This window comes from Notamacropus eugenii, chromosome 2 (assembly GCF_028372415.1).
Source record: "Notamacropus eugenii isolate mMacEug1 chromosome 2, mMacEug1.pri_v2, whole genome shotgun sequence".
Classification (NCBI taxonomy): Eukaryota; Metazoa; Chordata; class Mammalia; order Diprotodontia; family Macropodidae; genus Notamacropus; species Notamacropus eugenii.
The window spans coordinates 129,565,149-129,581,615 of NC_092873.1; the positions used below are offsets into that span (position 1 = coordinate 129,565,149).

Below are 16,467 nucleotides of genomic sequence, written 5' to 3' on the forward strand. Positions count from 1 at the left end.
GCAATTTTTGGAGGGCAAAAAAATAAAAACCAGGGCTATTACACAGAACTATGCATTCATTTTTCTTCCTGACAGGTCCAGTTGGACCCTTTTAATTGGCTGTCCTGGGAGGAAAAAAAATTAAGAGAGGATAGGATAAGAGTAAAAGATAGCTAAAGAATTGGGAAGCAAAGGTATATTGTACACTACAACTAGTACCACTCTGATGTTGAGGTCAAAGGCCAAGGTGCATATATTCAAGAATGTATGGCACATTGGAAAGGGCCAGTAGAGGTGTTCTGTACCATTTAGTTCAGGGATCAACTCAAGGGAAATAACACTTGCCCACTACTTCTAGCCATCCCAGAAAAGTAGCTGCAACAGCAGTCTGGAAGCTGAATGCATGTCTAAGTCCCATCTAGTTTTATCTGAAACGTTCTGATACAACACTACTTCCTTCCACCCCTATAATTTCTCCTGTTTCCTTATCACCAATCATATTAGTAATTCATTCCTACCTAATTTGTTCTCTCATCCCCATCTTTCTAAACCCTACTTCATCAACGTCACACTTCAGTCTCCAATTTCCTCAACTCTATCCCATTCATGTTCTACTATAAACTTGCTTAACTCCTTCCCCTGAGTCCTTTGGAATTCCCAGTCTACATTTAAGAATTTTTCCTTTATCCTGGACCTCTCTCACACACTAGTAAACCTATAATCTGTCACTGAGATCTGGCTCTCTACTTATGACACTGCATATCCTCTGTGGATTCTCTCTGCTCCTGGTTGTAGTTTCACGCTTGCCTATGCACTGGTCTTCAGGGGAATTAGGATACTCCTTGTTCCCTGATGCTATGTCTAGACTTTCCTTTTACCTCATTCATTACTCAGCAACCTCTCTTTAGAAATTTACTTAATTTAAATTTCTTGCCCAGTCCAAATCTTTGTGGTTTTTGACAAAAAATATTTTATTTTGAAGACTTAATTGCTTGAGAATCTATTTGGGAATAATTAGAGATCTGGTTTTTTTAAAAAAATATTTTAGCTAAGGAAGAAAGACATTTCAAGAAGAATTCAGGCTAAATTTAAGTCATTTGGGTTTCACAAAATATTGCTTAAAATGATCATTTGTTATTCAATAACCTGCATTTAGTGAATGTTATTTCCATGGTTCTGAAAAAGGAGTAGAGTTTACTCAGCTCTTTAAAGTCACTTTTCAGGGCAGAAATTATACTGCCTACCTGAAAGTTTCCTGCCTCTTATTTTACCCTACATTTCAGGTGTCTATGGGTATGATCAGAATGATTGGCTATCCAAGAAATGCTAAAATAAGACCCATCTCAAAACATTTTAAAAACATGAAATTTAAATTGGTATGCCCATAGATGTATATATTGCTAATTAGCTTTTAGATTTTTATTTGTTTATTTGTATTACATACACCCAAGAAAGTGTGTTGCCTTTTGGGAAAACCTGTGTGGGTAGCATCTTTCTCTACATATATTGGATTTTTTTAAAAATAATTATTCACCTTAGTAAAATACAGGATATGAAGGCATACAAGTTACTGTTATAGGAGAGATGAACATGTTTGAAAAGGTGTGAATCACTGAGTAATTAATAGATCAAATCTTATGTAAAAAGAACAGAACTCATATATGTGGTATGCTAACCCAAATAGGAAAAAGACAACTTTCTCTTAATTCACCAAAATAACTTCATTTTCTATTAGTTTAATTTTTTCTTCTATAAGCAAACATTTTAAACTTTCTATTATTCCCTTTTAGATACTTAGAAACTTCAAATAAATCATGGTGTAAAAGTTATAAATCATTACCACTCTATATAGATTGCACCTTGTGCCAAATAGGAAACCATGGCTATGAATTAAATTACTTGCCTGCGCATAGCATATTCAAGGAAATGTTTGAGTATATATGCATGTAGAGTTTGTATCTAACATGAAAACTGAGGGCAAAACTAGAATTATAATACTGTTAACTTGTCATAGTCCGGCTTTTTTGTGTTCTGCCTTTGATCCAAGAAAGGTTTCTACAGGGTCTAAGATCTTTTTATTTATGCGACTCAACTTAGATTTTTACAAATGTCTTTTCCTGCAGAAATAGAAATTTAAAACTATCTAGCACTTTTCATGAGGTTTAAGTTAGTGATTAATTAAAAGCCAAATATCTAGTCTCAAGTGAATTTTTTTCTGAATAAATGTGTGTTCAATTCAGAGGTAATATGGTACATTGGAAAGGATGCTGGATTTGAAGTTAGAGGATCAGGCTCTACCATTTAAAACCAATGAAGCCTTAGGTATGTTAATCTGTAAAGTGAAGGGAATGTACTAGATGACTCTAGGGTCCCTTCCCCAACTAAAAATCTGTGATTCAATTGTTATTGTTGACTGTAGGGTAATTTCATTTAACAAGACAACCAAACCATTATCATCTCTCATTTCTCACAGTAAGCATTCTCTATAAGGAATACAGACATCTACATTACAGATATTTATTGAACCATGCAACTGGCATTGAGTTTGGGACACCATTCTATTGAGAAATCAAAAATGAACAGATCTTCAATAAGCACCTGATAGAATTTTTTTTTCTGGTGCCAAAATTCCTTTTTTTTTTTTTGGAGGATAGAATCACCATGAATGAGTGCCACAATAAAACATTTAAAAATATTGTGACTATATAAAAAATATTGTACTATATAAACTAATAACATACATTGATAATAGATACAAGTATAAGATTTGGTAAAGCTCTGGAGAGGAGAAACGTGCAAATGCGAATAAAGATGAATTTGACACATACTGAACTGGCAAATTTTGAAGTTTGTCACGTAAATATTTTCATTCTATATTTTAAGATAAATATAATGCAGTGATACATATAAGTGTGTGTTTGCATGTATGTGTGCACCTGTGTGATCTCTGGGACTATAATATAGGGTTCATTGGTATAGGAAACTCCATGTGGAGAAACTCTTACTGATTCAGATCAAACATGTCTTTATTAACATTTATTAAGCCCTAATATGTATCAAGCACAGTGCTTGGTGCTGGAAAAGAAAGCCAGAAAACCAAAGCAACAGTCCCTGCTCTCAAGGATCTCATGGCTAATCTGATTTGTAATTTATAGTTTTAGAGTTGCCTGGGGGCACGGAGAGTTAAGTGATTTCCCTCAGCTCTGTGTGGGTCACAGTCAAGATTAGAACTCAAGTCTTCCCTATTCCAAGACTAATCTTCTGTGCTGCCTCTCTGTAAAGTTTACACACTTCTATACACGCCAGCCTCATCATAATTCAAATCCTTAAAAAATGTCATTTACTATGACAAATAGTATGGTGGGTAAAGTGGAAAGGGCACTAAATTTTAGAGTACAGGGGTTCAGGTTCAAATTTCAGCTCTGCTGTTTCTCCTGGTGTGGCCTTAGATCACTACTGTCTCTCTTCCCTTTCCTTACCTTACCCCTTTTACTTGCTTCCCCCCTCTCCTTCCTTCCTTCCTTTCCCCTTTTGGACTTTCAGACAAGAAGGCAACAAGGGGAGGGGAAGGGACTTTTTTTCTTTTTCCAGAGAAGAAAATGGCAATTGATAAGAGACAATTGCAAGATCTCAGCTGGTTTGTTATTTTTTAAGGTCAACTGTCTTCCTTAGCTTTAGATCTAACAAACCTTACTTTCATTAACAGATATTGATTGATAATAGGATAAAATAAGGTAACACATAAAGTGCTATACAAACATTAAAGTACGCTCTAAATGCTATTATTATAATTATTGTTATCTTTAGCCATACTGTATAATACAAAAATTTCTGAGTTTACTTAAAAAGAAAAGATATTAACATTTTACAGAATTTCATTGGAGGAAAATACAGGCCCTTTGCTTGTACCTTTGACATTCTTACCTGACCGACTATTTAGGTACTGTGCTGTATAGAACAGGATGCCATCCGTAGAACGAGGCTGAAACTGTATCTGAATATGTGTCTTTTGTCGAATATGAAAGGGAGTGAATGACATCCACGATGATTCATTACTTCTGAAAGATGGATCACTTATAGATAAGGCTACAAAAAAAAAAGATCAATAAAATTCTCTGTGAATCATTTGTTGTCAGAAATTGGTATGAATTGAATACTCATGAATTGCCCACCTGATTTTGACATTTCAAAAGCTTTATTATGTGACTGAATGGCCAGATAAGGAATCTACTTTGTAAATAATATGCTCCTTTCTTTGATTGAGTTATTTTTGGCACAGGGCCCTTGATAATTTATGAGCCTACATTATAAGTGAGATTCTATTAACTAATAAGGTCCTTCTAATATTTCTGATAGCCATGCCCTTCGGACAAATGGACAGGCAATTCTTGTCTTTTAAGTGGTTGCATGTCAATGACTGTCCCTTTTCTAGGTCTAAAAAGACACAGCTTGTCTTTCCAAAGTGCTGTCTTTAAAACATGCCTCATTTGTTTTCATTATAGTTTTTGTAGAGACACTTTGAAATAATTATTACTCTAATTCAACGATAGGGAAACAATTACATTGTATGTAGATCCCTTCATAAATTAAGAGTGATGCTAAAGTGATACATCAAAACATTTTATCATAATTCAGGGTTTTGTACGTTAATGGAACACTCATCAAAAGAAAACATGGAAACTTTTCATACATCCCACTCTCAGACCCTCAGTCCCATGAAAACAAAACAAAAACAAGATAGAAAAGAGCAACAGTTCATAAGAATAGTCTAAGGTTTACTTTTTGTTTTGGGGTTCAGGTATGCACTCTACACTCATAAGCAGAGTTTGTTAAAGGTGTTTGGCTTATGATCTTTGTAACTGTCAAGATGCCTTCCAAGCCACACATTTTAAAACCATGACAAAAGGATAGGAAGACACAGGAATTTTAAAGCAAATTTTTTTTCTTTTTTTTATGTGTGCGTAAGTTATTTCCTGGATGGAAGGAAAATAAACTCAACAGGGAAAAGAATAGTGATGAGTCTTATGTCATTGGGAGGGGAAGTATGCTTGAGTGGATGGAGAGGCAGGTTTGAAACCTGGAAGACCTGCATTCTACTCCTGCCACTAATATATATTATTTATAAGAGCAAATCACTTACTCTCTCCATACTCTAGGCAGTTTCTTTAAGACTATAACTTTTAGATAAAATGCTGACTTTCGTTGGTAAAAAGAATTTCCTCACCTGGGAGATCACAATCCCAATGAAATTATAGGTCTAGCCGCTATCCTTATGTCACAAATAAGAGGAAGAGAAGACTAGCTATATAGTCATGCATCGATGAAGTGTGTATATTAATCAACCAATGAGCACCTATTAAGGACTTCACTAAATGTGCTAGGTATGGTGCTTGTACACAAGAACTATTCTCTCATGTCAGTCTCCCTTCAGATTGTGACAAAAATAATGACACCAAAAACATTTGATAAAATAACCTTGTAAAACATTTTACTCTGGTAGCCTCCCCCTTTCTGCAGTGAGGAAAGAGCTTTTCTTCTCCAGAGACTTGATTTTTTTCCTACAATTCAGTCAATAAATATGGGCACTTTGTGGATGTAAGTACAAATGAAAACAAAGACAGACCCCATACTCAAGGGGCTTAAAATCTAATTAGGGGAGATAACACAACAAAGGAAGTTGAAAAGGGAAGAAAAAATGGTGCATGGCCAGGAAGCAAGCTGGAGTCAAAAGCAGGATAGCTGGTGGGGAATGGGGAAAAGACTATACTGAGCCCCTTCCTTAAGTAGAGGCCTTGGAGACCATGGCTCTGCCCTCCAGTCATAAGGGACAGGCGGAGTATGGATAAGACATGGCTACAGAGTATATTCAGTCTTTCAGCATAATGAGATTTCCCAATGATGATTTTCCTGGGGAAGAAAGGCATAGTGATGAGATCCAGAAAAGTCTAAAAGCAGTACAGCTAGTGGGAAATGGACAGAAACACCATCCTGAAGACCCTCTTTAAGTATCAGCCTTGAAATTTCAATTTCAACTTCCTTTTAGTGGTCTTTTCAGATGTAGTTTATTTAAATTTTTCACATATATATTTGTAGTATATATTTTAGCAAAATTAAATTAAAGAGCATGATCCTAGGACAAATATGAATAGGACATTCACAAATTGGGAATGTAATTATATACATAATGCAATCATTATATTAAGTACTGATCAAATTTCATTAGAATACAAAGTCTAAGGCTATCAGATTTGGAAAGGCTGTTCAGGAAGGCAAATAAAAACAATTTAAGGATCAAAGAGCAGGTTTTAAGTAAAACTTCTGTTTAAATTAAGCACAAGCTTTCTCCCTTAACTACTTTTTGTTGTGATTCAGTTGTTTTAGTCCAACTCTTTGAGACCTCATTTGGGATTTTCTTGGCAAAGACACTGGAGTGGTTTGCCATCTCCTTCTCCAGCTCATTTTATAGGTAAGAAAAATGAGACAAACAGGAATGAGTTGCTCAGGGTCACACAGGAAATGTCTAAGGCCAGATTTGAACTCAGAAAGATGAATCTTCCTCACTCCAGGCTCAGCACTCCATCCACTGTGCCATCTAGCCGCCCCTACCTATTACCTATTTTTATGATTAGTAATATTGACAGGTGAGTGGCACAATTTATAAAACACTTGATCTAGAGTGAGGAAGATGGGTTCAAATTTAGTCTCAGACACTATCTGTGTGACCTTGGGCACGTGACTTAACCTCAGTCTCAGTTTTCTTAATTCTAAAATGGGGATAATAATAGAACCTAACAGGATTGTTATGAAGATCAAAAACTTAGTATAGCACCTGACACATAGTAGATATTTAGTAAATACTTCTTCCTTTCCCTTCTTTTCTGCAATGGAGCTAGACCCAATTTCATCATCAATGTGAAGAGTACTATTGTACTAACATATCTTAAAATTTCATAGGTCTATGGATGAAAAGGTTTCATGGTGAAGTGAATAAAGGAGTCCATTTTGAAGTCAGGAAAAGTTAGGTTTAAATCCTGCCTCTGATACACAAGGCCTGTGAGCTTGGACAAGTCACATACTATCAGCGTCCCAGTCACTTCTTTCAATCAGTGTTATAGAGTTGAAGATCTTACAAGCTGATGAAATCACAGGTCATTGCTCCCCATAGAATCATAGATTTAAGAGGTGGGAGGGACCTGAGAGTCCAGTCTCTCAGATGAGTAAACTGAAGCCCAATGAGTTTAAGTCAATTTCCCAGGGTCATATAACCAGTAAGTGTCTGAGGCAGGATTTGAGTATGTCTTCCTGACTCCAAGTCCAATTCCTTGTTCCCTAAAAACAAAAAACAAAACAGCAACAACTCATATAAGCGCTCTCTGGTCTTTTAAATGTATAGAGACTATTGCACAAATCCAAACAGCTCTATTTCTATTCAGGATATCAATCAATAAACATTTACCAAGTGCCTACTGTGTTTCAAGCACTGTATTAAGTGCTACAGATAAGAATAATAAAAAGAGGGAAGGCACTAGAATTCAGAAGGATTGAGATAGGCTTCCATGTAGAATTTTAGCTGGGATTTGTAGGTAAGAGAAAGCAATAGGCAGAGGCAAAGGAAAGCATTCCAGATGTGAGGGACAGGCAGAGAAAATACCCAGAGTTAAGAGATGGAATGTGTTGTTTGTGGAACATTCAGGAAGTCAATGTCACTGAAGTAAAGAGTACATGTCAGAAAATGTGACATTTAACACAAAACTTGAGAAAGGCATAAAAAGGTAAACAAGAGTGAGAAATCATGAGCAACTTAATAAGGTTAAATATCCTGCATATGTTCCCAAATGGGAATATGATACATGTAACCCTCAAGAACTTTATCATCATTAAGGCAATTAGAAGGTGTCTACATAGATAGAGGACATGACTGGGGGTTCATTAATTGGGATGATCTCAAAGGAAAAATGGAAAGCTGAGAAAAAGGGATGTGCTGAAAGAAGTGGGAGGGAAGAAGAACAATGGGGAAATTATTTCACATAAAATAGGTATGCAAGGAAGAGCATACCTATGTATGCTATGTAAAAACATTGGAGGAGAAAATGGGATTTGGATTACTCTTATGTGAACTAGTTCAAACAGGGAAGATTATCTATACACACTCAGCTGAGTATAGAAATACATTTTACCCAACAGGGAATTAGGAAGGAAAGGGGCTAAGAAGGAGAATGGATTCAGGGATTAGAAGCAAAACATACTTTCTTTAGGGTGGGTGGGTGGGTGTGAGGGAGGGATGGTGAAAGGGAGGGAGGGAGAGAGGGAGGGAGGGAGAGAGGGAGGGGGAGAGAGAGAGAAGAAAATAAGATGGAGGGAAATATAAAGTACTAATCATAACTGTGAATGTGAATGGGATGAACTCATCCAAAAAAAACAGAATCAAGTAGCAGAATGGATTAGAAACCAGAATACAAAAATATGTCATTTACAAGAAACACACTCAAAACAGAAAAGATGCATATAGAGTTAAAAAAAAGGGTCTAGAGGAGTATCAGTTATGCTTCACTTAAGTAAAAAAAGCAAGTATAGGAATCCTGACCTCAGACAAAGCAAAAGCAAAAGCAGACCTAATTAAAGGGATAACCATATTTCCTAAAAAGTACCAAGCAGTGAAGTGATATCAATACTAAATATGTATACATCAAATGACATAGCATCCAATTCTTAAAGGAAAAGTTAAATGAATTAAAGGAGGTAGTAATACAACTATACTGGGGGGGACCTCCATTCATCCCTCTCAGAATTAGATAAATCTAAACATAAAATAATAAAGAAATTAAGGAAACGATATGATAGACCTCTAAAGAATATGTAACGAGAATATAAATGAGTATTCCTTTTTTCTCTGTTGTGCATGGCACCTTCACAAATCTGACCATGTACTATGACATAAAAACCTCACAACCAAATGTAGAAAAAGTAGAAATATTAAATTTCTACACAAAAATGAAATAAGAACTACATTCAGTAAAGGGCCTTGGGATCTTTGATTGAAAATTTGGGGAATTAGACGATCTAATCTTAAAGAATGTGTGGGTCAAAGTTAAGCAGAGAAACAATTTCATTAAAGACAATGACAACAATGAGAAAACATACCAACTTTGTGGTGTGCATTCAAAGCAGTACTTAGGGGAAAACTGATTTCTTTAAATTTAATCCAGTAAAAGAGAGAAAGAACAGATCAATAAATTAGGCACCCAGCTAAAAAAAACTAGAAAAAGAATGAATTAAAAATCCCCAATTAAATATCAAAATACAAATCCTGAAAAATCAAAGGAGAGATTAATAAAATTGAAAGTAAAAAGCCCATTGAACTAATAAATAAAACTAGGAGCTAATTTTATGGGGGAAAAAGAGATAAAGCATTGGCTAGTTTGATTAGAAAAAAGAGAAACAAATTGCCAGTATCAAAAATGAAAAGGTAAGTGTACCACCAATGAAGATGAAATGGAAGCAATTATTAGGAGCTATTTTGCTTAATTTTATGCTAAAAAAACTAACACTCTGAAGAAAACAGATAAATATTTACCAAAATATAAATTGCCTAAGTTAACAGAAGAAATAGGAAACATGATGTTTATCTTAGAAACAGAAATTGAAAAAGCATAAATGAATATCTTAAGGAAAAAAATATCCAAGACCAGATGGAAGAAAAATTCCATTTAAAGTTACTGTAGACTTTATAAAATATTTGGGAGTTTACCTGCCAAGACAAACCCAGGAACTATATGAACACAATTACAAAACACTTTTCATGCAAATAAAGTCAGGTATAAATAATTGGAAAAATATCAGTTGCTCATGGGTAGGCAAAGCCAATATAATAAAAATGATAATTCTACCTAAATTAATTTACTTATTCAGTGCCATTCCAATCAAATTAACAAAAAATTATTTTATAGAGCTAGAAAACATAAAAATTCATCTGGAGGAACAAAAGGTCAAGAATGTCAAGGAAATTAATGAAAAGAAAAGCAAGAGAAGGTGGTCTAGTTGTACCAGAGCTAAAACTGTATTATAAACAGCAATCAATCATCAAGACTATTTGTAACTAGCTAAGAAACAGTGGTGAATGAATGGAATAGGTTAGGTAACAAGACATAGTAGTCAATGACTATAGTAATCTACTTTTTGATAACCCAAAGACTCCAGCTTCTCAGATAAGAACTCACTATTTGACAAAAACTGCTGGGAAAACTGGAAAATCGTATGGCAGAAACAAGGCATAGATCAACATTTTACACTGTATACCAAGATAAGGTCAAAATGGATACATGATTTAAACATAAAGGGTAAGACCATAAGCAAATTAAGAGAGCAAGGAATGATTTATCTGTCAAATCCACGGAGAAGGGAAGAATTTATGACCAAACTAGAGATAGAGAACATTATGAAATGCAAAATGGATAATTTTGATTACATGAAATTAAAAAGGTTTTGTACAAAGTCAATGCAACCAAGATCAGAGGGAAATCAGAAAGCTGGGAAACAATTTTTACAAACAATGTCTCTGGTAAAGGCCTCATTTCTAAGCTATATAGAGAAATGAGTCAAATTATAAGAATCCAAGTCATCCCCCAAGTGATAAATGGTCAAATATGAACAGGCAGTTTTCAAATGAAGAAATTAAAGCTATCTATAGCCATATGAAAAAATGCTCTAAATCACTATTTTTTTTTTGATGAGGCAATTAGAGTTAAGTGACTTGTCCATTATCACACAGCTAGTAATTGTCAAATATATGAGGCCATATTTGAACTCAGGTCCTCCTGACTCCAGGGTCAGTGCTCTATCCACTGTGCCACCTACCTGCCCCTCTAAATCACTATTGATTAAAAAACTGCAAATTAAACATCTCTGAGGTACCACCTCACATCTATCAGATTGGCTGATATGACAAAAATGGCAAATGGCAAATGTTAGAGAAGATGTGGAGAAAATTGGAACACTAATGCATTGTTGGTGGAACATGCTGGAGAACAATTTGGAACTATGCCCAAAGAGCTATAAAACTGTGCATATCCTTTGATCCAGCAATACCACTACTAGGTCTGTATCCCAAAGAGATCATAAAAAAGGGAAAAGGATCTAAATGTGTGAAAATATTAATAGTAGCCCTTTCCACAGTGGGAAAATATTGGAAATTGAGGGGATACCCATCAAGTGGGGAATGGCTGAACAAGCTGTAGTATATGAATGTAATGGAATACTATTGTGCAATAAGAAGTGATGAACTGGCAGATTTTTAAAAAAAACCCAAAAACCTGTAAAAACTTTTACGAACTGATACAAAGTGAAATGAGCAGAACCAGGAAACTATTGTACACAGTAACAACAACATTGTACAATGACCAACTTTGATAGACTTAGCTCTTTTCAGTAATACAATGATCTAGGAATTCCAAATGACTCATTATGGAAAATGCTATCCATGTTCAGAGAAAGAACTATGGAACTTGAATACATATTGATATTTTTTCTCTGTATGTGTGTGTTTCTCATGGTTTTTCCCTTTTGTTATGTTTCTTCTTTCACAATATGACTAGTGTGAAAATATGTTTAATATGATTGTACATGTATAGCCTATATCAGATTGCTTGCTGTCTTGGGGAGGGGAGGTAAAGGAGGAAGGGAGAAAAAAAAATTTGGAACTCAGAATCTTATAAAAGTGAATATTGAAAAATAAGTAGAATTTTTTTTTAAAAAAAATAAATCTTAACTGCTCCTGGGTAGTTTGAGGTAATATAATAAAATTTATATTTCTGTCTAATTTACTCATTTAGTGCCATATCAATAAAATGATCAAGTAATTATTTTAAAGCACTAGAAAAAAATAAATTTACCTGGAAGAAAAAAGGTAAAGAATATTAATAATTGATAAAAAAAAAATAGAGGAAGGAGGTCTAGTAGTACCAGATTTCAAACTAAATCACCAAAATAATTTGGAATTAGATAAAAACTAGAGTGGTTAGTCAGTGGAATAGATTAGATATATGATATACAATAATAAATGACCAAAGCAATCTAGTGTTTGATAAACCAAAAGATCCAAGCTTTTGGGTCAAGAACTCACTATTTGAGAAAACTAGAAAGTAGTCTGGCAGAAACTGAGCATATAGCAACATTCCACTCTGTACACCAAGATAAGGTCAAAATGGATACCCGATTTAGACATACGAGGTGATATAATATGCGAATTAGGGGTACATAGAAAAATTACCTATCACATCTATGGAGAAGGTAACAGTTTATGACCAAACAAGAGATAGAGAAGATAATGAGATATAAAATGGACAGTTTTGATTATGTGGTATAGTCAAATTAGAAGGAAAAAGGAAACTGGGGGAAAATTTACAAAAGTTTACAATATATTTCTCTGATAAAACCTTATTTCTCAAATATATAGGAACTTACCCAAATTTATAAAAATAAGAACCATTTTCCAATTAATAAATGGTCAAAGGATATGAACAAGCATTTTTCAGTAGAAGAAATAAAAGCTATCAATAGTCATATGAAAAATGTTCTAAATAATGAATAATTCAAGAAATAAAAACTAAAACAACTTTCACATAATACTTCACACATACCGGATTGGCTAACATGAAGGTAAAATGATAAATGCTAGAGTGAATGTGGAAAATTAGGTAGACTATTGCACTGTTGGTGGAGTTGTGAACCAGTCTAACCATTCTGCAGAACAATTTGCAATGATGCCCAAAGGGCTATAAAATGCTATACTCTAGCAGTACCACTATTAGGCTTATATTCCAAAGAGATCAAAGAAAAAGATCTATATGCACAAAAGTGTTTAAAGCATTTTTTTTTTTTGTGGTGATCAAGATATGAAAACCAAAGGGATACCCATCAACTGGGGAATGGCTGAATAAGTTGTGATGGAATATGATTGTGCTATAAGGCAACAATTCTTAAATGGGGGGTTGTGTAACTGAATGTGGGGGTTGTGAAAAATTTGGCAACAGCAAAAGGTTCCTGAATGCATGACCAAAAATTAATTCAAAATCAAATCTGAGGAGTTTCTGGTAGTACTTGCCCATGTTTCTTCTAGCTACTTTGCTGCAGCCTTGATTCTGAATACATATGTGCAATTTGTGCTGTGCAGGCTGTCACACTATACAACATCAACAAACACTGCCAGAAACACCTTGGCTCAGATTTGAGACTATTGTATGCTATGAATTGCAGTGTTTTTACTGTTAATACAAAGTTTTCTGTTCTTACAGAAACATAACAGTTTACTTATGGAAAATAAAGACTTCTAATATTTTTCTAGCATCTTTCTCAGCATATAAGTATCAAATTTGTATATCTTTGGATTATATTATGTTAGAATGTTTGATTTTAAAAACCGTTGATGTCTTTTTTTACAGAAACATGTGTTTAATTGCAGTAAGTAAAGACAAAAGCTCTTTAATAATTTCTCCACCATCACTGTTGTATGTGTATGTAAGTGTGAACAGCAATTTTTAAAATTAAGCATAAACAAATGTAATTTCATAAAATAAAACTAGTGTTTGAGAAACTATTAGCAATATTTATTTATATTTTAGGACAAAAATTTTTTTTGGTTACGCATGAGTGGCTAAGGAGTGGCTAAGGACTGAGGAGGGAAAAATACTGAGGACAACGTGAGAGAGTCTTTTTGCTAGCAGATTGTAGTACACCTAAATTGACAAGAAAAAGAAACTATGTCAAATCATGTGGCTCTCAAGAGGGCAAAATTTAAACAGATTATATTTTTGACTGAACAGAAATCCAATTTTGTTAATTTTTTTTTGTAATTGCTTATCACTTTCAAAACTGTGTTATTTGTTGGACATTTTTTAAAAATTCAATGATTTAAATGTTGCCTCAAGGAAAAAAGAGTAATATTTATGTTAAAAGATAAAATTGAAAGTTTTACCAAAAAAATTAACATATAGAAGAATAGAATGGAAAATGGTTCTTTAGAAATGTTTATAGCTACAGATGATTTTATAATTGAAAATAACCTTCCCACAGATTTAATTGTAAGAGTTATAATTGATCATCTGAAGTGCCTAGAGACACAGTTTTAGAAATACTTCTCTTCAAATTTTGATTCTAAAAAACTAAGTTGGGTTCATAAACCATACTCAGTTGAAATAAAAAAAAAACAGTCACATGCAATTAAAATTTCAAGAAAAATTTACAGAGTTATCAAGCAACACAAGTTTAAAACCTGAGTTTCCTAAAAAAAATTGCTAAATGTATTTTGGCTTGGGATTAGGATAGAATTTCCAACAATTTCTGAAATGACCCTAAACAAACTTCTGCCATTTTGTACTATGTATTTATGCAAAGCAGCATTCTCAGCACTGATGATTACAAAATCAAAATAGTGACCAACTCTGAAAAACAGTGAAGATATTTTACATCCTGCAGTGTCAAATATTCTGCCAAGATTTAATTCTTTATTTAAAAATAAACAAGCACTTCCATCTCATTTGTATGGAAATTTGTTTTTGTCTTTAATAAACAGTAAAATTATATGTATACCAAAGAATTGTTTTAAAATAAATTTCTTTATGAATTATTATCAGTAAATGATTTGGATACCTATCTATCTTATATAACTATATGCCCAGAGTAACATAAAAATTTCTTGGGCAAAAAGGGATTGTGAATAGAAAAAGTTTAAGAAGCACTGTGTAAGAAATAGCTAGAGAAATGGCTTCAGAGAACCTGAGAAGACCTCTATGAATTGATACAGATTGAAGCAAACAGAACCAGGAGATTACTGTACACAGTAACAGTAATATTATAATGGTAACCAACTGTGAAAGACTTAGTTACTTTGATCAATACAATGATCCATGACGTTCCAAAGGATTCATGATGAAACATGCTATCCAACTGCAGAAAAAGAGAGAGAACTTATGGACTTTGAGGGCAGATTGAAGTATATTTTTTGACTTTACTTTTCCTGCTTTTTTTCCCCAGTGGGGTGCTATGGAAATGTTTTTCATGACTTCAGATGTATTGATATATGCTTGCCTTCTCAATGGATGGTAGAGGTGCTAGAAGGAGGGAAAGAATTTGGAACTCAAAATTAAAAAAAAAAATTTTTTTTAAAAAGACATGGAGTTAAAGGGAAGGTCGCTCTTTTTTGCCTCTGCATCATTGATAGGAGATCAGACTGACAGCAGGAGTTAGGAGTTCCCTTGCGCTGGCACAGGTAGAAGTAGTTTCATAGACCTCTAGCAGTTTTCCTTCATGGAAATTTTATTGTCAAGGAGAAGCACCAGGGCTTACTGTATAGAGAGCAACCCTCAGAACCAGAGTTTATGGTCATCCTCTAATACATGCTTGCTGGATGACCCTGGGCAAGTCTCTAAGTGTTGCAGCAATTCTTAGGCTATAAGATGTGGGCAAGGTATCCATGTGTTGGAAGGCTTTTTCTCATTCAGGAGTTTCCCATTGCTAGTGAAATCACAGGTCTGTTCTCCATCACTTTCCTAACAATGATTAGGAAGATGAAGGCTAGAAAACAATTGGTTTTAGGACTGCCTTGAACTAATAATAGTTTTCTTGTTGGCTTGGGAATTTCAGTGTCTTACTTGGTTTGCTGAAAAGCTCCTGTTTTTTCTCTCAGATAATATATACAGGTTTTACAAAGAGTTCACAAATATAAGTGTATATTTTTAAAAGTGCAGTGGAGATTTCTAGTCTTTTTTAGCTGCAGTTGTCAAAGCAAGCAGAGCCTACAAATCTATTCAAAAGTGGAGTGGTACTAATGATACCTTTTTGGTTTGTCCACAACCCCCCAAAGCATCATCATCCACCTCGCTACTGATACATTCTTTAGTTTTGTTTTAAGAGATTTTTTTTTTTTTTTGGTGAGGTCCAGACTTGCCAAAGTGAATCATCAAAAAGTCACACTGACTTAGATAGAACTTGGGAGTTAGTACAAGCTCAGGGTGAAAGGCTGCTTACAAAGACAGTTTCTTCTGTCAAGGATCACAGAACTGTTATTTCACACAAGGTATCCTCTCAATCATGACAAAGTAGACTGCAAAGGGGAACTGAATTGCCCCCAAAGGATCCTTGTTCCTGGGAGTGTGTAGCCAGATAGGCCTGATGACTATATCCAACTGGTTCCTTTGCTTTAGTATAGCTTGTGAGTCTTTTTTGATCTCTAGAACCTCAGAAGTTTGGTCTGAGTCAGTCAAAGGACACACATAGTGAAGAACACAGAATCTTAGAGGACATCTTATGCAGCTCTCACCTGAAATATGAATCTCCTCCACTTAAGGCAGATAGCTGGTCTAGAAGATAGAACATTAAGCCTGGAGTCAGGAAGACCTGAGTTCCAATCCAATCTCAGTCACTTACTAGCTGTGTGACCTTGGGCAGATCACTTAACTTCTATGTTCTTCAGTTTCCTTAACTGTAAAATGGAGA

At 34.5% G+C, this 16,467-nt stretch overlaps 1 protein-coding gene across 1 annotated transcript in view; it reads right to left on the reverse strand.

Moving 5' to 3' along the window:
• The window catches only part of EYS (eyes shut homolog), a 435,270-nt gene that overhangs the window by 2,591 nt on the left and 416,212 nt on the right, over nt 1-16,467 (reverse strand). Inside the window, exon 12 of the mRNA XM_072642558.1 lies at nt 3,904-4,065. Within this exon, the coding sequence (XP_072498659.1) occupies nt 3,904-4,065 (162 nt within the window). The remainder of the gene's footprint in view (nt 1-3,903; nt 4,066-16,467) is intronic.